At 42.5% G+C, this 21,226-nt stretch overlaps 1 protein-coding gene across 2 annotated transcripts; it reads right to left on the bottom strand.

Moving 5' to 3' along the window:
* Window positions 1-687: 687 nt before the first annotated feature.
* On the bottom strand, window positions 688-19,603 carry LOC135522563 (microtubule-associated protein futsch-like). Of its 2 annotated transcripts, XM_064948944.1 has the most exons (12): window positions 19,532-19,603; window positions 14,770-18,811; window positions 14,484-14,663; window positions 10,788-10,946; window positions 10,494-10,581; window positions 10,323-10,383; window positions 10,118-10,226; window positions 9,701-9,832; window positions 9,411-9,500; window positions 6,744-6,887; window positions 6,397-6,581; window positions 688-2,336 (listed from the first exon to the last, which is right to left on the bottom strand). In XM_064948944.1, exons 2-12 carry the CDS (start codon window positions 18,808-18,810, stop codon window positions 2,168-2,170), a joined length of 5,358 nt encoding a protein of 1,785 aa, XP_064805016.1. In that variant the 5' UTR covers window position 18,811; window positions 19,532-19,603; the 3' UTR covers window positions 688-2,167. The 2 variants fall into 2 exon arrangements, with proteins under 2 accessions (XP_064805016.1, XP_064805017.1); XM_064948945.1 differs by lacking the exons at window positions 688-2,336; window positions 6,397-6,581; window positions 6,744-6,887; window positions 9,411-9,500 and having other exon boundaries at window positions 9,703-9,832; window positions 10,118-10,171.
* Between the last annotated feature and the right edge of the window lie 1,623 nt (window positions 19,604-21,226).

The following is a 21,226-nucleotide window of genomic DNA, read 5'->3' as shown; positions in this document are numbered from 1 at the left end:
TGTTCTAAGGTTCTTTTGTTTCTCTGAAGTAACCATGGAGCAGGCCCAGTGTTGTGACAGGAGAGGCGAAGAATGCACTAACAGGAGAGTGTTTACATCAATCCATCTACAAAGACACAGAATGATCGCATGGTGGCCAGATTTAAGACAGACAAAATCCCTTTCAGTTGAGACGGTGGCCAGGTCAGATCCATTGATTTTCTATGACTAGTGTCATAGCATCGATTATTTTCTATACTAGCATCAGCCAGTCTCAGAGAGTTGATATGAAACTCACAGGGAAATGTGTGACTGACTATAATACATGCGATTGACAGTAATAGAACACCCACCCATTCATGCTGTGGCGGTAATGACTGTGGCTCTAATTAGAACATTCAACAGCAAGACGGATAGAAACCCGTCTGTCAAATAGAGGCACCATGAATGATAAGATGCAAAACAATGCATCAACTTCATGGTAACATTGGGCTTTGTCTGTACTGGCCACCACTGGTACAAAGAAAATATGTTGGAATGTATTATATCCACTAGGTGGTAGAATAAGCCTTCATCACCCAACCTATTCAAAGTCGTGATATGTAACCATGAAGCTTAACTTGTGAAGGTTATCACATAAGGAATGCTACATTCATGCTCAAAACACTGAGCTGTGAGACACGTCAACTTAAATCAATTCAACCAAAGCAGGGCAGGATAGTTTTTTATTTTTAAATAACTATTTACATGACAGCTCTTTATAAATCAAATGTGTTTTCTTACATGACCCACAATATTTCTAAAATAAAATGTTTCAAAATGAAGGGCAATGTGATGAATAAATCATTGATACCCAAAAATGTATGACTCACAACCCTTTTTGATGGCTGAGCAACTGTCCCTTGGTTTGCTGTGATAATCTCCTTTTGACATGGATGGTGTTTCAACTCCCTCAAAAAACAAATAACCCTGAGCTTTTAAACCCTTTCAATTACATTTATATTATTAATATCACATGATTTACTTAACTCTTAATGTCTCATCAATGAGGTCCTAAATGTGAATAAAACTTTCTGCCAATAGAAGAAATTGTCAATTATTAAAAATTGTGATTTCAGGGGGGCTTCAAATAAGGGCAGTTTGGATGAGAACATTTGAGGGAGTCTACAATACGATCAGTCTGTCAGTGAAATATAACAGTCAGGTTGAGGTTTATGATTCATGGCAGGCACAAACATACACAGGCAGAAACGAGCGAATGCTCACTGCCTTACCAATTCACTTATATCACAGCTCACATTTAACATTTCTGCAGTTAGATATATTTCTGAGGCAACTTGGGTAAAGAGCCTTGACTAGAAGCACTACAGAAAAATGCCCCATACAGAAATCCAACCATTATTACCTTCCTGCTAGTCCAACTTACTGCCTAAGGAGGATAACTATCCCAAATAGGACTCTCCATTTTATTAATGGACATGATTAGGACACATGGCAACAAGACTGAGAATGATCATGAAGTGAAGAAATTGGTGAGTGAAAACTTCAAACCACCACATTCTGATCAATTCTGTGAGAGTGATCTTAACAATAATGTACTCTGTATCACATAATGGAACGTCAGGTGGTCAACGCATCCCTTCATTAAAAGTAAAGAGATGATGAACATGGAAGTGTGTAAGAACAACCCCTTGTGCACACATGACAACTCATCTTAATATTAGCAACTTCTAACAGTTTTTAAGATGCTCAACATGAATGAAAAGCATTATTAGAACAGGACAACATTGTTTTAGAACCGTTTGAGTGAAATTAAGTGGATCTTCAAAAACTATGAATTGTGAAATGCTGTTTTCTATTGCTGTCAAGCTTAATGCATGTAAACTATTTAATACTGCCAATAAAAGCTAGTTTCTTATTTAAAAAACATAAATAAAAATATTATTTGTCTCAAAATACTATGCAGGGATTAAAGGGAGATTTTAAATCTTTTAAACAACACCTTGTTGTTTTCAACCTGAGATTAAAAACCAAGATTTCCCCTCAGAAGAGTCAGTACAGTAGTCTTTGTTGAGTCTAAACGTTCAGTCTAAAAGAGCCACAATGTGCTTGTGACAGGATGTCCACGACAAGATTGGTTGGTGAGGAGTCGCTGGGCCACAACAAAAATCCACCTTGATGCGATTGGTTACACCAAATTAGGACTTGGTTGGTCTGAACGAGTTCCACTGACAAAGTTATAAACCAGGAACTGCGAGGTGCCACAGTAGTGTGTAGCAAAGAGCTTCCCGTCGGGCGTGGGGTCGGAGAAAGCGATCTCCTCCTTGCTCAAGTAGGAGCCGTAGATGAAGTTGTTCCTGTGGGAGGGCAATGACAGAAGAAAACTACATATTTCAATTATATATACAACCCTTAACTTTCTCAAAACAAAATTGTGTTACAGCCTACATTTTAAATGGATTAATTTCAGATTGTGTCAATGGCCTATACACAATACTCCATAATGTCAAAGTGGAATTATATGTTTTTAATCTTTTTTTTTATTACTAAAAAGTGTAAAGCTGTAATGTCTTGAGTCAATAAGTATTCAACCCCTTTGTTATGGCAAGCCTAAATCAGTTGGGAGAAAACATTTGCTTAAACAAGTCACATAAGTTGCATGGACTCACTGAGTGCAATAATAGTGTTCAACATGATTTTTCAAAATGACTACCTCATCTCTGTACCCCACACCTGCAATTATCTGTAAGGTCCATCAGTCGAGCAGTGAGTTTTAAAAACGGATTAAACCAAAAGACTAGGCAGGTTTTCCAATGTCTCTCAAAGAGAGCCTATTGGTAGATGGGTAAAAATAAAAGCTGACACTGAATATCCCTTTGAGCATGGTGAAGTTATTACTTACACTGGATAGTGTATCAATACACCCAGTCACTACAAAGATACAAGCGTCCTTCCTAACTCAGTTGCCGGAGAAGAAGGAAACCGCTCAGAGATTTCACCATGAGACCAATGGTGACTTTAAAACAGTTAAGAGTTTAATGGCTGTGATAGGAGAAAACTGAAGATAGATCAACATTGCTGTAGTTACTCCACAATACTAACCTAAATGACAGAGCGAAAAAGAAGCATGTACAGAATAAAAATATTCCAAAAACATGCATCTTGTTTGCATTAAGGCACTAAAGTAAAAATTCAAAAATGTGTCAAAGAAATTAACTGTCCTGAATACAAAGCGTTATGTTTGGGGCAAATCCAACAACATTGCTGAGTACCACCCTACATATTTTTCCAGGCACAGTGGTGGCTTCATCATGTTATGGGTATGCTTGTTGTCGGCAAGGACTAGGGAGTTTGTTAGGCTAAAAAGAAACAGAATAGAGCTAAGCACAGGCAAAAACCTTGTTCAGTCTGCTGGGAGACAAATGCACCTTTCAGCAGGACAATAACCTAAAACAATTTGACAGAGGTTAAAGCATTTTTAAAAGAATGTGCAAATATTGTACAACCCAGGTATGCAAAGCTCTTAGAGACATACCCAAAACTCACAACTCAAGCTGATTCTAATTTGTATTGACTCAGGGGTGTGAATACTTATGTTAATGAGATATTTTGTTTTCACCTTGTCATTATGGGGTATTGTGTGAAAGAAAGAAAAACAGACTAACAGGAAAATGTGGAATAAGTCAAGGGGTATGAATACTTTCTGAAGGCACTGATATATATATAGTACATACATACATAACACACATATTTTAGATTTTAAACAGTTGGAAACAGAGGGGGAGACATGCAAGTGGGAGTACAGTAGGAAGGGTGAACATGGGGATTGAACCAGTCACCGGTGGGGAGCAGTATATACACTGAGTGTACAAAACATTAAGGACATCTGCTCTTTCCATGGCAGACTGACCAGGGGAAAGCTTTGATCCCTTATTGATGTCACTTGTTAAAGCCACTTCAATACGTGTAGATGAAGGGGAGGAAGCAGGTTAAATAACGATTTTTAAGCCTTGAGACATGGATTGTGTATGTGAGCCATTCAGAGGGTGAATGGGTAAGACAAAAGATGTACAGTGCTTTCGGAAAGTATTCAGACCTTGACTTTTTCCACATTTTGTTACATTACAGCCTTATTCTAAAATTGATTCAGTTGTTTTTTCTTCTCATCAATCGACACACAATACCCCATAGTGACAAAGCAAAAACAGGTTTTTAGACATTTTTGCAAATGTATTAAAAATAAACAGAAATATATTTACACAAGTATTCAGACCCTTTAAATCAGTACTTTGTTAAAGAACCGTTGGCAGTGATTACAGCCTCAAGCCTTCTTGGGAATGACACTACAAGCTTGGCACACCTGTATTTGGAGAGTTTCTCCCATTCGTCTCTGCAGATCCTCTCAAGCCCTGTCAGGTTGGATGGGGAGCATCACTGTACAGCTATTTTTAAGTCTCTCCAGAGATGTTTGATCGGGTTTAGGTCCGGTCTCTGGCTGGGCCACTCATGGAAATTCAGAGACTTGTCCCAAATCCACTCCTGCGTTGTCTTGGCTGTGTGCTTAGGGTATTGTTCTTTTGGAAGGTGAACCTTCGCCCCAGTCTGAGATGTTGAGTGCTCTGGAGTAGGTTTTCATCTTGGATCTCTGTACTTTGCACCGTTCATCTTTCCCTCAATCCTGACTAGTCTCCCAATCTCTGCCGCTAAAAAACATCCCCACAGCATGATACTGCCACCACCATGCTTCACCGTAGGGATGGTGCCAGGTTTCCTCCAGACTTGACACTTGGCAATTTTACTGAGGAGTGGCTTCCGTCTGACCACTCCACCATAAAGGCCTGATTGGTGGAGTGCTGCAGAGATGGTTGTCCTTCTGGAAGGTTCTCCCATCTCCACAGAGGAACTCTGGAGCTCTTTCAGAGTTGGTCACCTCTCTGACCAAGGCCCTTCTCCCCCAATTGCTCTAGGAAGAGACTTGGTGCATCCATTTAAGAATGATGGAGGCCACTGTGTTCTTGGGGATCTTCAATGCTGCAGACATTTTTTGGTACCCTTCCCCAGATCTGTGCCTCGACACAATCGTGTCTCGGGGGACCACAGACAATTCCTTCGACCTCATGGCTTGGTTTTTGCTCAGACATGCACTGTCAACTGTGGGACCTTCTATAGACAGGTGTGTGCCTTTCCAAATCATGTCCTATCAATTGAATTTACCACAGGTAAACTCCAAATCAAGTTGTAGAAACATCTCAAGGATGATAAATGAAAACAGGATGCACCTGAGCTAAATTTCAAGGCTCATAGCAAAGGGTCTGAATACTTATGTAAATTAAGGTATCTTTATTTTTTTATAAATTAGCAAACATTTCTAAAAACCTATTTTTGCTTTGTCATTATGTGGTATTGTGTGTAGATTGATGAGGGGGAAAAAATGAATGTAATACATTTTAGAATAAGTCTGTAATATATCAAAATGTGGAAAAAGTCAAGGGGTCTGAATACTTTCTGAATGCACTGTGTGTGCCTTTGAACGGGGCTTGCTAGTAAGTGCCAGGTGCACCGGTTTGTTACTAGAACTCCAACGCTGCTGGGTTTTTCACACTCAACATTGTCCCGAATGGTCCACCACCCAAAGGACATCCAGCCAACTTGGCACAACTGCGGGAAGCATTGGAGTCAACATGGGCCAGCATCCCTATGGAACCTTGTAGTCCATAACCTGACGAATTGAAGCTGTTCTGAGGGCAAAAGGGAGTGAAACTCAATATGAGGAATGTGTTCCTATGTTTTGTACACTCAGTGTATGTGACTGAATCAGGGGGCATTACGTCACTAGCATGCTTCTGTTAGGCTGGCACCTAGCTGAACTTGCTCCCTTAAAATAACTTTGCTTGAAAAATGAGGAACAAAAGTGGCCATAGTACTGTTTGTCCATTTTGGGACGCCGCAGCCATTATACACTTCCTCAAAATAGTCAGAATTATCTCAAGAAATCTGTCATTCATTTTGACATTTTTGCAGAGGAGCTTAGATGTAAAATTGCATGACTAACTAAGATTATCGGTGCAGTATTTCTCAATGACAAATTGTCCATGAAAATGAGTCGTCTCTTGTTGAATGACAAAGACTTTATTGAAGAACACCTAGTCTTGAACAATCACCAACAAAGGGATGTAGTCTTTGGCTGCCGACTTCGGCTTGCCTTGAGAAAAAAAAATTGTGCACGAACAGCAAAAAAAAAAAAAAAAAACGCACTGAAGTCCAAAACAAACAAAATGCCACAAAATATGCAAACACTTTCCCGAACTGTTTCGGCTGGGAAGCATGCGGACGCCTTTACCCCCTCCCCACAGAGCAAATTAATGTAGATTTTTCTACCCCCTTCGATTCATGCCCAAGTAAGACTGACGGACTGACCTGAGACACTCGATCATGCGTGAGGCGATGCCCCTCCGTCTCATCATGCTGAAGACCCAGATGCGGCTGATGCCACAGAGGGCTGGCTCTGGGTTGGTGGAACAGCACCAGGCTCTCTGACGCTCAAACATCACCTTCTCTCCCTCTGAGCCCTCAGGCATCACTTCCTCGATGACCCTGTAGCCCTGCACACGCACATACAATCACATACATGCAACAACAGCGAATACATCGTCACAATAATGTCTCTTGACTTTGCACCTCAACCACCCTCCCAACAAACACACACATTCACCCTCCCAACAAACACACACATTCCCAGCCATAACCCACACAGTCTTTCTCACCTCCTGAATGTGCTCAGCGATAAGGCAACCAGCTACCTTCTTGTCATTGGAGATAAACAGGAAGGTTTTAGTCTGGGAGGGACACTTGGTCTCAACCTGCTGGAAGCCCAGGTCATTGTCCACCATCTCTCTAATCTCCTCAACCTGACAAACCACCAATAAACAGGCTGTGTAAGACTTCTTTGCAGGGTCATATTCATTAGTGCACACCGTAGCAATACCTTTTGCAACAGAAAACCAGTGTTTCTTATCCCTCCCTATTACAGTCTGTTTTCATTCTGTTTGATGCCTAGTGAATATGACCCTGGACTACAGAACAATTAAACTGTAGTGATGTACAGAAGTTATTGGCACCCTTGATAAATATGAGCAAAAACAATACTGTATAAAATTAGCAATACAAACACAGATATATTGTAGGCTAAAATATATATATTACTAATAGAATTATATTATTTTACACTAATACAACTGCTCAGAGAAATACATTTTGTTTAACCCATTACACTCACAGCACCCGTAATCCCATATACGGGTTGAAAATGGCAGATTTTGTCATTGAGAAGCTCCTGAATTGGAAAACAGTGGATATAAAGTAACATGCTATACATGGCGTCAAGAGCTCAAGTTCTCCGCATCACAATGAGGGTTTTGACTGACAGAAGTTATAAACTTGAGCACTGTGCATGACAAGAAGATGCCCCCATACCTCCTGCTAATTGGCAACTTTTGCAAATGTGTCGTCTAAGTGAGGGAAATCCTGTAAATCAAGATTAGTCTGTGTTCTGAAAGATGAGGTGTTGAGGATTATAATAATAGATACCGCTTTGTCATACAAGTGAACCACCCACCCACGAGTTAAAATGTGCACTTCACATTTCGATATTTGAAAACTCGTAATTTACAGTATCAACGTTTCATAATCGGCATGTTGGATCCACAGTTACAAAGTGTTCAAAGCCGTGGATAGTAGGGGTGCCGAGGGTGCTGCGGCACCCCCTGATAGATAAACGGCATTGGCACTTGGATTGGAACCGGTGCTATGAAATTAAGGCTCTTTGGCCACGCACACCAGTGGTGGGTTTGGCGTTGAAAAACAGAAGCATATGCAGAAAAGTACCTAATATCTACAGTGAAATATGGTGGTGGATCTTTGATGTTATGGGGCTATTTTGCTTCCACTGGTCCTGGGGCCCTTGTTAAAGTCAATGGCATAAGGAACTTTACCAAGTACCAGGACATTTTAGCCAAAAACCTGGTTGCCTCTGCCAGGAGGTGTAAACTTGGCCGCAAGTGGATCTTCCAACAAGACAATAAGCACTGATCAAAATCCACAAAGAAACTGTTAAATTTACCACAGAAATCTACATTTTGCAACGGCCATCTCTGTCTACGGACTTGAACCCCATTGAAAACCTGTGGTTTGAATTGAAGAGGGCAGTCCATAAGCACAGACAAATGATATCAAGGATCTGGAAAGATTCTATACGGAGGAATGGTCTAAGATCCACAAGTTGTTCCCAATCTCAAAAAACATTTTAGAAAAAGGCTTTATCCTCGTAAGGGGAGGGTGCTAGAGTAATGAAAAACAGGGGTGCCAATCAATGTTCCCTCTAAGCTCCACTGGGACTGCCTTGCAGAAGAAATATCAGCTCACGCAAAGCAGCACAAGATTGAACTTAAATTTTATAAATTTTCCCTGTGAACAGTATCAACATTTCCCTTCACTGTGGGAATTGTGATCGAATCAACGGAATATTAGTCACTTTCAATGCAACATCCCGAAACAAAAACTATGCAATAGATTTTGTGGGCAGAATGCATCCGAGTAGGATTCTCTTGCATTGACAGGCCTGACTCAGGCTCGTACCCTACACAGACTATGTGCGCCATAACCAATTAGAGCTGCAGTAGGCCTTTATGCAAATAGACCTTTGCCATTCACTTTGAACTGGACTGTGTTTACAGCATGAGCGGTCGTGAGTAGATGCACTTGTTTTGTGATCAAAGCGAGAGCTACATGTACTGTAGCGACGTGTGCACATTTGTACATTTGTTCATATCCTTTGCTAGTTAGTTATTAGCCCAGATAAAAACAATTTGCAGTCAGCAGTGGGGGAGTGATTGCTTCCTACAAGAGCACAAAATGGGTGCATTTCTTTGAAAAGTGAGTCAGATAAATAGTTTTTTTTTTTTAGAGGGGCAGTGTTGTATTTTGAAAAAACACTTGAATAAGCTAACTAGCCAATAGGTAGAGGGTATCATAATTTTCCTGATTCTCTAATAATGGTATGGGAATAATGATGCATTTTATTTTGTAAAGTGTTTGTTTTTATTACTTGTTAAACAAAATCTCTTTCTCTGTGCAATTGTATTAATGTAAAATAATACAATTGTCCAATTTCCTTTTAGCATACCATATCGCTCAGTAGTTGTATTATTTATTTTATAGAATTTTTTGCTCATCTTTATCAAGGGTGACAATAATTATGGACCCCACTGTATATCAGGGGTTTACAAACTCTCGACATATGTAGTGGTGTTTATCAGGGGGATTTAAAGTACACAGTAGTTTAGAGTAATAATGCCCTTTTTTTATATCGTATTACAGTCAACGTTTTTACCATATGTGCTAATATGTACATTTGGAGCCTGAAGCACACATACCTTCTTCAGTGCATATTTGGGGTCATCTGGAAGGACAAGAATGATCTTGCCATCGGGGTACTCCCCCAAAATCCTCTCCTTCTTCCACCCCTGTGGACGGTATGACAAATCAGTGGTTTATAGGTTGAGAGATGTGTGTGCCTGTGAGAGATGTTTGAGTCAGAGGGGACGAGTTGGCACACATAGTCTGCGTCCCAAACGGCTCCCCATGTCCTATATACAGTAGTGCGTTACTTTTGACCAGAGTCCTATGGGACGCATTCATGCCGTGGGATACAGCTTATTCTCACCACATATCTGACAGCACTGGTGAACTGGTTGTGGAAGAGCAAATGCTGGGATTCATCCTCTGGGTTGGCAGCGGAATACAGCATCCCACACACACTGCAGGTTACTGGGCCAAAGTGCTTCTGCCCTGCATCCTAGGAAGTGACACGCACAGACTCTAGGTCAGTTCTGACTTACGTTAAAATAGATTATATCTAAATGTAGGAACTTACAAGGCTGAGTGCCAGTCTGTGCAATCATGCCAACTCCTTGTCATGCCAAACCTTTGGCCTGACAATGACAGCAAGTAAGAGCACAAACAGATCTGGGACCAAGCTAGGAATATGCATAGACTTTGAATAACACCACTGTGTTACAAAAGAGAACTCAAAGTACAGTAATACAGTGGGCAGTATTCGGCGAAGGACTGAAACACTCACAATAATGGCTTGATTTCCTTCTTTGTCGGTCTCCTTTAGTTTCTTGATTTCTTTCTGCAGACATTCATCAGAGAGGGGACTGCTATTACCTGCTGATTGAACCACCCCACTGCCATGGAAACACAGACATTGTTCGGATTGCTCCGGAAAATTGTTTTTGTGCAGAAAACTATTTGGTCATTGTAATTTGAGTGTAAATTCTTACGAGTCAACGGCATTCTCTGTTGTTGTCTTGTCCTCTGGGGATGCGGGTTTAATCTCAGTAACTGATAAGTAAGAGACATTCTATAAGAAGCATGTTACACAATGTATGATATGACAATGTGTTATAACACTGTTCAAATGGTCATTTGGATGTTATCAAACATGAGAATACCAGCAGGCATTTCTTCACACTGCTCTTTGTCAACAGAATCTCTTGGGGGCTCTTCAGAGGGAAGGGAGGACACTGGTGCTATGGAATCCTGTGGAAAGACAAGAGGTTAAGGGGGATACATTTTGGCGACCAATTCATTTTTACCATAAAAATGGCTGTGTGATGATCCACACGGCTTCTAATGTGTCACTGAATTGCCCTGTACAGTTATTGAATGGGATTTTAATATAATTTCTAAAACAAACCTACCATTCTTACATGCTAATAAAGAAATAACAGTTCCAAGGATGTTACCTCATCTTCGCCAGTTTTGGCCGTAGGTGGTGCTTCTGCTTTCTGCTCCGTTTTGGGAGAAGATATAGGTACCACCACTGCCTTCTGTACACTGGGTCTAGGTATGTCTGCCTTGCGTACGGTAGGTACTACTGCATTCTGTACAGTAAGTTTGCAGTCCTGTGGAACGAAGGGAGATAAAGACAGTTACAGTACCACACAAGACGATATTTAACAAATGATAAGGATGTGGGTAAGAGCGTTGCTAGGGCTACACTCTAGCAGGTCATGGGTTCAAATCCAACAGGGACATACAAAAAAATGCATGGTCGCTTTCAATGTCGGATAGCATAAAAACAAGTAAAATATCAACCAAGAAAGTTACCTCAAGTAGCATAACAACCAAGAAAGTTATTTCAAGTAGCATAGTTCTATAGTTGCCATTGTGCCCTAATAGCAACCTAAGCATACAGCTACTGCAAATGTGTACATTGTTATTTTTTTTAGGAGTTTTTAATTGTTGATTTAAAAAAAGAAAAATCACAAAATAAATCAGCTCTTGTTTTTGATAAGAGTATTTCTTGCATATATCTGGTGTTTTTAAACTACAGATTAGCGTATTAACACTTTTTTGTCATGTCTAGCAAGTTAAAGTGCATCTGGACACAGTACCAGCTTTTTTGGTTTCACCTGGCTGCCAATTCCAAAATCTCCTCAAACCAGAAGTGGACGGTTGGGTATGGGGGCTAGCAACCCCATCCCGTAAAACCTTTTGAGGTACAGAAACAGCAACAAATGACAGTTCTACAACTGGATGAAAAGATCCCCCAGACTTGTATGACCCCCATCAGTTTAAGCCTACGGGAAACTGCTGAGTAAAGATGGGAGCACTGAACACCAAATACAAACTGCACGTTGGCTTATGGAATGTTCAAACAAAGTTGGACTCCGGGAAAGCTGGCACAGGTTACCAACGAAGTGAGGAGATACAAGCTACAGATCCTGAGAGTGAGTGAAGCCAGGTGGACTAGCTCTGGTTCCACGAGAACCAGCACTGGAGAACCAGTACGACACTCTGGATGGGAGGACGGACAACATCGTGAAGGTGTCGCCATCATCCTACAAAAAGGGGTAGAGAAAACTAATGGAAAGGAAACCAACGGCAAGTTGAGAAGCTCACTGAGGGACATCAAGGTGTGAAAGGGGGCAGATGTTGCCAGTGGCCACCATCTTCTGACTGCCGACATTGATCTAAAGCTGAAACGTTCAAGACCACTGACAAAAGGGACAAGATTTGACGTTGGCATGCTGAGGTACCAAACCGCCAAGAAAACCTTCATAATGCAAGTTCGCAACCTGTATCAAGCCCTTTCAAACAACACAGAAGAAAAAGATGAGGCGGCGACTGAGGAAAATAGACAGGAAATGGGGGGAAAGTGGTTAGAGCTTACAGTGAAAGCAGCAAGAAAATCATAGGCCACAGAAGGCAACGCGAGCAATGGGTCACCCCAGAAACATGGGAAGTGTTTCCAAATCAAAAGGCTAAAACTAGAATTGGAGGAGCAGTACAGAAAAATCTACACAAGCCAAAAGGCCAGTAAGAAGAAACAAAAGGGCCTACCTGAAAAAGCAGCAGCAAGCAACCAGCGAGGAAAATCACTAACCTAATATGTGGCAGAAAATTCAAGTCAAATCCTCAAATCAAAAAGGCAAGCAAGGCAATCTCCTAACGACGGAAAATGAACAGGAAGCAAAATGGACAGAACATTTCAGAGGTCTCAACAGAGAACCCCAGGTGGATCCAATTACCACACAACACCTGAAGCTGCTCTAGAAGATCTAAACATAAACACCAACCCACCAACCAAAGAAGAAATAATCACCATCATCAAGTCATTAAATGAGAAAGCTACAGTTCCTGATAACCTCAATGCAGAGCTGTTCAAAATCAATCCAGTAGTGGCTGCAAACATCCTTTCACTTTTCACTGATATCTGGTTGAAGGGAAAGATACCTTCAGATTGGACCCAGGGGGTCATCATACGGGTACCAAAGGGCACTCTATTCGATTGCAACAACTGGAGGGGCAACGCACCTTTATCTGTTCCCAGCAAGACCTTTTGCAAAATGATCGTACAATGGATGTCTTCAGTTGTAGACAAAGTGCTTAGGAACAAACAAGGGAGGGAGGAAGGAGCTGTACAGGCCAGATCTTTGCCCTCAGAAACATCATTGAGCAAAGTAGTGAGTGGCAACAAACTCAACAAATTTTATTGACTTCCATAAGGCCTATGGAAGATCTTACGAACTTATGGAATCCCCACCCATGTTGTTAAACATCATAAAACAGTTCTACAGCAACTTTCTCATCCTCTGTGGTAACGAGCAACATGAGCTTTGTTGTGAAGCTGAGTTCGTCAAGGTTGTGTGAGGTCAGCCTTACTCTTCAACCTGACAATAGATTGGGTCATGTGGCGAACCACAGAATATCAGGCAAGAGGAATATAATGGACCTGGTATTCTACTCTAGAAGACCTTGACTTCACAGATGACCTGGCCCTTTTATCACTCACACACACACACACACACACACACACACACACACACACACGAAAACTGTCCAGTTGTTTGGCCAGCAAGTCAGCCTGGTTATCAACTGCAGGAAGACAAAGGTCATGTCCATCAACACAGCAAATTCAGTCAAAATCAAGGAACAGGACCTGGAGTTAAGCCACAGTTTTAGTTACCTTGGGAGCACCATGTGCCATGATGGAGGCACCAGCAAAGACATCTGCACCAGAATCAATAAAGCAATCTTTATGAAGTTCAATAACGTCTGGAAATCCAGACAACACATTCAAAACTCAAAATATTGCAGAGCTGTATACTGGCAACTCTCCTTTATGGTTCAGATTGCTGGAAAATGACAGAAGCCGATCTGAAAAAACAACCTACCTTCCACACAACTTCATGAACAACTTCTGGCCAAACACAATAGCAAACACCAACCTCCTTATATAAACGAAGCAGGAAGCCATACTCAAGAGACACCGCTGGAGTACATGAGAAAGAGTACAGACTCTATACCAAGAATAGCAGTCCATTGGACTCCAGAGGACAGATGTAAGAGGGGGAGGCCCAAGACAACGTGGCAGAGAACAATCGAGACTGAGCTTCAACTACATCAGCAGAGCTGGGGCACAGTGGAGAAGGCGGTTAGAGACAGACAGAAATGGAGTGCCTTTGTTACTGCCCTATGCGCCAGCCAGAGCTATGGGGATGAGTGAGTGAGTGGCTGCCAATTATTGATCTTCTTATAACATCATTTGAGGAGTCGCCTGAAGTGTGAGAGGAATGGGAGAGCTAGTAATACATCTTAGGCAGAAGACTCGTAATGAGGACAACTGGCTATTATACTGAACTGTGTGTGATGAGCTTTATTGTTCCCAGAGCATCACCTAAGTGGCTATAAGAGTCAGGCTGGTACCCAGTTTTTCCCTATACAAGATCATCAGCAGACTCCATCCTCTACCATCCTCTGAACAGCTCCCTCCGCTCAAGCTATTAAAAGTGTCCCTCCTCTCCATCTTTGGAGGATGCAGCTTTCAAAGACTTGGCCTCCATTGGTTGACCAGTCATGATATATTGCTTGTATGTATGAAAAGCGCTATAGAAATGTAAATAATACATTTGTATTATCACAACTAAGAAACTTACCTCATGTTTACCATTTTTGGACATAGGGGCTGGTATCTCTACGGCCTTCTGTACAGTTGGTACTTTATTCTGCGTGGTAGGTCCTACTGTTTTCTGTGTGATATGTCCTGTTTTTGGCACGGTAGGTCCTACTGTTTTCTGACCCCTGTTTTCTGGCTTCTGCACGGTAGGTTTTGAGTCCTGTGGAAGGAGTAATTAAGAGGGTAAGAATTCATTTCAATACCATTTTTGACCCAAAACCCATCCTTGCATTTTATAATTTTCGATCAATGTTTAAGAAACTAACTTCATGTTTGCCATTTTCGGACACTGGTGTAGGTCTCCCTGCTTTCCTCTGAATGGTGGTAGGTGTAGGTCTCCCTGCTTCCCTCTGAATGGTGGTAGGTGTAGGTCTCCCTGCTTCCCTCTGAATGGTGGTAGGTGTAGGTCTCCCTGCTGCCCTCTGAATGGTGGTTGGTGTAGTTCTCCCTGCTGCCCTCTGAATGGTACTAGGTGTCGGTCTCACTGCTGCCCTCTGAACAGCTGTAGGTTTAACTGCTGCCCTCTGAATAGTAGTAGCTGTAGGTCTCACTGCTGCCTTCTGCACTGTGGGTTTCGGCTCGTCATCACATTCAAAGTCATCAAAGGAGTACTTGGGCCTGGATTTGTAAGGCTTATACTCCACCACAGGCTTGGCCTTCTGAGCTTTCAGCCCGTTGGGCATCGGCGGGGGTTCTGCTGGAAGCGTCCTCTTTCTCAGGGTGGGTCCCTTACTGGGGGTCACTTTTGGGGGCTCAATTTTTGGGGGCTCAACTTTTGGGGGCTCAACTTTTGGGGGCTCAACTTTTGGGGTCACTTCTTGACTGGTTGGGGAGAGTGCAGCTACTGTGGGTGCTGCTGGACTGGCTGAGGGGGGTGGGGGGGTGGTCACTTGGACAGGTGCTGCTGCTGGAGGGGAAGGTTTAGTCTCAGTCTCTGGAATCATCTTCTGATCGGACTTGAGCTTCTTCACCATGGTCCAGGACATATTCTTCTCCCGCTGCAGTTCCACCTGCCGCAGCCTCTGGAACCTGGTAAGCTTCTTCTTCTCGTGGATTTTGAGGGGTACCGTCACTTGGCTGATGAAGAAACGCCTCTGAGGTGGCTCTGGAGCTGGGGGCTTGGCTGGAGCAGGCTCCTCAGCGGAGGGTTCTACTGCTGGAGACGGTTCCTCGGGCCGGGCAGGAGTAGGAGGTATCGGAACAGTCTCAGGCTGTGTGACAGGCGGTGTGCATTCTGGCTCCTTGCTGGGTTCAGCCGTAATTGTTACAACCTGCTCCTCCTCCTCCTTCGTCTTTATTAACATTGTGTCAGTGGCGATATCATCTGCTATTTCTTCACATAGGGCCAGGAGGTTGAGCTGCCTGCTCGCTTTTTTGGAGGCAGCTGCCTTTTGCTCAGCTAGTGCTGCTAGTCGGGCTTTGGTCCGGGCCTGAGGGTTCATCTGCTGTTTCTTGGGTTTTTCCAGGCTACCCTGTGTTTTTTTAGTCGCTTCCTTCTTCCCACTATTTGTGCTCTCTTGGTTAGAGGAACTTGTGCCTTTCTTTTCAATACCATCTTCACTTTTATCCACACTGCACTCTTCTTCAGACACTTTGGTTAGCTCAAGTGTCTTCTCTGGCCTATCAGAGTTGTCTATGATTTCCAGATCACTATCCACCTCATCTCCATTCTCTCCCACCACCTCCACAACACAGTGGCCGATCTCCATATCCTCGACAATAATCGGAGTCTCCAGGTCTAAAGTACACTCAATGCTCTCCGTTACACCAAAGTCACAGTCTTTTTTAGTGATTTCTAAAGAATCCTCTACTCCCAGAAACTCTTTGACATTTGAGCGCATCGTATGAGACAGGGGATGTTTGCAAAGACTGGACTCCTTTAGAGCACTGAAAAGCACCTCTAAGGGTGGAGACTTTATTTTAGCACCCGACTTTGTTCCTAAACTTTCCCTAAGTTCATCTGTACGGGTGGTCATGGAATCTCCCTGGACTTCCTGTGTCTCACTGCTCTGCAGCACCTGCTCTGAGACAGAGACAATGTCTGAAGTCTCATCAGAGGATAGTTCTACAGGTGGAGCAGAATTTACTTCGATATCAAGCTTGGTGTCCCTAAGTTCATCTGTACGGGTGGTCATGGAATCTCCCTGGACTTCCTGTGTCTCACTGCTCTGCAGCACCTGCTCTGAGACAGAGACAATGTCTGAAGTCTCCTCAGAGGATAGTTCTACAGGTGGAGCAGAATTTACTTCGATATCAAGCTTGGTGTCTACACTCTCACTTACTTGATCTGCGTGGGTTGGCGCGGAATCTCCCTGCATCTCAGTGCTCTGCGTCACATGTTCAGGTGCAAGTTCTGAACACTTGGTCTCTACACTCTCACTAACTTCAAATGTATGGGTCTCCTCAGAGGATGCTTCTAAAGGTGGCAGGGACATTATTTCTGCATCAAGCGTGCTATCTAAAAGTTCACATACTTCATCTGTTGGGGTGGTTATGAAATCTTCCTGCACCTTCTCTATTTCAATGTATATCTGATTCACCTGTTCAGGATGCACCTGTTTAGGGACAGGGTCTGAAGCCTCCTCTGAATATACTTCTATAGATGGAGGAGGCTTTATATTTGCATCAAGCTTAGCGTCTACACTCTCAGTAGGGGAGGTCATGGAATCCTCGGTAACTTCATATGTAGGGGAGGTCATAGAATCCTCGGTAACTTCATATGTAGGGGTGGTCATGGAATCCTTGGTAACTTCATATGTAGGGGTGGTCATGGATTCCTCTGTAACTTCATATGTAGAGGTGGTCATGGGATCCTTCTGCATCGTCTCACTGCTTTCCTTCACCTGTTCAGGGACAGGGTCTGAAGCCTTCTCTGAAGATGCTTGAGTTTTCATCTTCACATCTATTGACTCTGTGAGTCCCGTCCTGTCATTTCCCTCACTTTCACATTCAGAATCACTACTGCTACTATATGCTACTAAGCCGATGGCTGGAGGAGACAATATTTTTGCACCGACCTTAGTCTGTTCATTACCTTTAGCTGTATGGGTGGTCATGGAATTTTCCTGCATATCCTGTGTCTCAGTGCTCTGTTTTAGTAGTTCAGGTATGGGGTCTGCAGACTTTTTATATGCATCCATCTTGCTCGCTACACTCTCACTAACTTGATATGTAGGGATGGTCACGGAATCATTCTGCTCCTCATGTTTCTCTCTACTCTGGTTCACCTGCTTATGGATGGGGTCTGAAGCTTTCTCAGGGGATGCTGGAGGAGAAATTTTTATGTCAGGCTTGGTGTTGACACTCTCACTAAATTCATCTGTTGGGGTGGTCATGGAATTATTCTGGTTCACCTGCTTATGGATGGGGTCTGAAGCTTTATCAGGGGATGCTGGAGGAGACATTCTTATGTCAGGCTTGGTGTTGACACTCTCACTAAATTCATCTGTTGGGGTGGTCATGGAATTATTCTGGTTCACCTGCTTAGGGATGGGGTCTGAAGCTTTCTCAGGAGATGCTGGAGGAGACATTTTTATGTCAGGCTTGGTGTTGACACTCTCACTAAATTCATCTGTTGGGGTGGTAATGGAATTATCCTGCACCTCATGCGTCTCACTGCTCTGCTTCATCTGTCCAGATTGTTCAGGTAAGGGTTCCGAAGACATTTGAGATTCCATATTCACATCTCTCTTGGTCTCTGGGCCTCTGGTGGACTCTCTGACTCTTTTCCTTTTATTTTCCTCAATTTCAGAATGACTACCATAAGACGCAGAGGGTATACCATAATTGTGATCCCTCTGCACAGGGTCTGAGAGCAATACTTCTTCATTCAGGTTAGACTGTGACCCTTTACGCTTACCTCGATCCCCATTAGAGTATTTTCTGATGCAATGGGGTTTATGAGTTCTGATAAGCTCCTCATCAGACTCTGTGGAAGCAGTTTTGAAGATCATGGCTGGTCTTTTTAGGGTTCCTTTAGAGTTGGGATTCTTTGAGGAGGCACTTGTGGCTTTCAGCAGCTTGGCGTTCTTTACAGGTGGATTGAACTTGGTCCTAGTCCTGGCCTTTTGAGTTGATTTTGTTTTGGAGGAATGGCGGCTAGACCCTGCAGGTTTATTTCCCTCTTTTAGTTCTGCGGGGGGCTTTTTCTTATTCCTTCTCCGCAAAGGTGCTTCTCTTTGGGGGTTGCTTGACGTTGCAGAGGCTGGTGTCGTTTTGTTGGATGGCATGGCGACTTCATTCTGATCCTCCTTTCTTCTCTTCGCTTGAGGAGCCTGAAAAGACTTGTGTCTTTTAGGGGCAGGCATTCTATAAAGAAAAAGGAAGGCAACATATGAATGGTAATAGGCACGTGTTTGTTATCATAGTTCTTATTTAACATGTATAACAGTCAATCCCATTGAGGCTACAATAACCACTAAATGGGGTAAGTAAACTGTATGTCAGTATTAAGTCATTACTAACTATCAGCTAAAGCCAGCCAATGACAGAGATAGAGCTACCATGCAAATGACCGTTAAATACTTACTCGAAGCATGGGATATATATGGTTATTGTTCAACTATTTTACTGTAGCCTAATAGCTAGTAATATAATTTGCGAGTTTCCTAAGTAACAGCACGAAAACGAACGAGCCTGCTGTAATGAGCGCAACAGCTTAATACTGACTGACTGGTTTAGACAGTTAGCTATATTGTTAGCTAGCTGCAACAATGTAACAAAAAAGCTACCTAGCTAGTTACTCCAATAACAAACTCCCATCCATTCACGATGCAGGATGACATTAGCACGTTAGTTGTAGTGGAATCGATTGCAAGCAAACCACTTTGCTTGCAGAAGATAAGACACTTGGGAATTACCGTTAAACGACAGCATAGCGTCGTTGCGAGTTAGCTAGCTCATGTTGGCTAGCTACAAATGCGCAAGAAGCAAAGTATGATGCAAAACTAAATCACATCTCGTAAATTATTATGATACATATTACTATAGTAAAACTATAAAATAATAACATTCGTCACTAAAACTCACTTTGCTGTTTTGTTTCCCAACAGCAGTTTTTTTTTCCTTTTCCTGTGAACCAAAAAAAGTACGGTACTTCCGGAGCCAAATGCCGGAACTGAGGAGGCGGGGCTATGGTGAGTTGAGCGTTCCAAAATTTGACACATATGATGCATACACTTAAAGTTTGTACTGATGCGATAATAAACGATAGTTGTTCTTCGATTTGGTTTAACGGCGGTTGGCATCCAATAAATGTTGCATCACCGCCACCTACTGGACTGGAGTACGCTTTGCTTTAGGGTTGTTATTTTTTTTACCCTTTAACAAATACTCTAACCCACATATGTCAGAGTCAAGGCCCGCGGGCCACATCCGGCCCGCGAGAAGGTTTTTTACGGCCCCTGGGATGATCTTGATTTATTATTAGAACCGGCCCGCAGACCGCAGCAAGCCGGCAGCCCGCAGATCTTTTACACGCACCAATACTACATTTCCCACAATGCAACGGTGACGCACCGAGCAGTAGGCTGCTTCATTTCAATATTTATTGGCACAGCAGTCGTCAGCATCACAGTAAAATTAACTTTCAGATACCCATCAAAAATGGCAAAACGGAAGGTGGACACTGAGAACCGGGGGTTTCAAACAAGGTGGGAGTCGGAGTATATGTTCACGGAGGTAGCTGGAAAACCTGTGTGTCTTCTGTGTGGAGAAAGTGTGGCGGTACTGAAAGAGTATAATCTGAGACGACATTATGAAACGAAACACGCGGACAAAAACAAGAATATGGACATGGAACAAAGGCTACAAAAGGCAGAGGAATTAAAACGAGGCATGTTACTTCTCCTTAAACAAAGTGTTGTTTTTGATTAATAGATTTTTGCACTTTATTTTATTGTATTTCAATCCAATTATATTTTAAAAATATTTCAGTTGAGTGGATGATAGAAAATTGCTATTATTGTTTTTTTCTTTGAAGTAAATTTAGCCCACTTTTGCTAAAATAGAAAATATAGGCTACTGATGGTGCCTTGAATACCGGTTTCTTTCATTTAATGTTCATGTTATGGGGATTTTTATATAAAGGAAATTTGTCTTTTGTGTCTGTTGAAAATTAAAGATTACTGACAGAGACATAAGAAAATATTGCTTTATTTATCTGATCATATTGGAATATATTTGTTAGGTTTTCAGTAGGTTCAATTAGGTTCACTAGACTATATGCGTCATTTAAAAAATTTTCAATGAACATTCGAACAGTCCGGCCCTCGGCTTGTAGCTAAATTTTTTATTTGGCCCTCCGTCCATTTGACTTTGACACCCCTGCCCTAACCCAACACTCACAAAAAACCCACCACCATACTCCACTATTTAGTCTGTCCTCAGGCCAATAACGGGACACCACCACTTAACACACCCTGTAACTCTTCTGACATCAAGTATAGTATAGGGGTAGCAGGTTAGCCTAGTCGTTAGAGTGTTGGACTAGTAACTGAAAGGTTCCAAGTTCGAATCCCCTACCTGACAAGGTACAAATCTGTCGTTCTGCCCCTGCACAGGCAGTTAACCTACTGTTCTTGGGCCGTCATTGAAAATAAGAACTTGTTCTTAACTGACTTGCCAAGTAAAAAAAAATACCCCTCCGCAGCTATCACCACAACCTCAATTTTCTGTGACTTTACATTCCATCCCTGCAGTACTTTTGATAACTATTGCTATAAA

Source organism: Oncorhynchus masou, chromosome 30 (assembly GCF_036934945.1).
Source record: "Oncorhynchus masou masou isolate Uvic2021 chromosome 30, UVic_Omas_1.1, whole genome shotgun sequence".
In the NCBI taxonomy this organism is placed as follows: Eukaryota; Metazoa; Chordata; class Actinopteri; order Salmoniformes; family Salmonidae; genus Oncorhynchus; species Oncorhynchus masou.
Note: the sequence above shows the minus strand (reverse complement) of the source record. Positions and strands in the feature narration are given on the sequence as shown.

Excerpts from the sequence above, each read along its gene's own strand:
- LOC135522563 (XM_064948944.1), bottom strand. The coding sequence starts at position 18,810 with ATGCCTGCCCCTAAAAGACACAAGTCTTTTCAGGCTCCTCAAGCGAAG. Across the intron at positions 10,384-10,493 it reads GTGTGAAGAAATGCCTGCTG|TTACTGAGATTAAACCCGCA; the intron begins GTATTCTCATGT and ends CTTACTTATCAG. Across the intron at positions 9,833-10,117 it reads AAGGAAATCAAGCCATTATT|GATGCAGGGCAGAAGCACTT; the intron begins GTGAGTGTTTCA and ends GTCACTTCCTAG.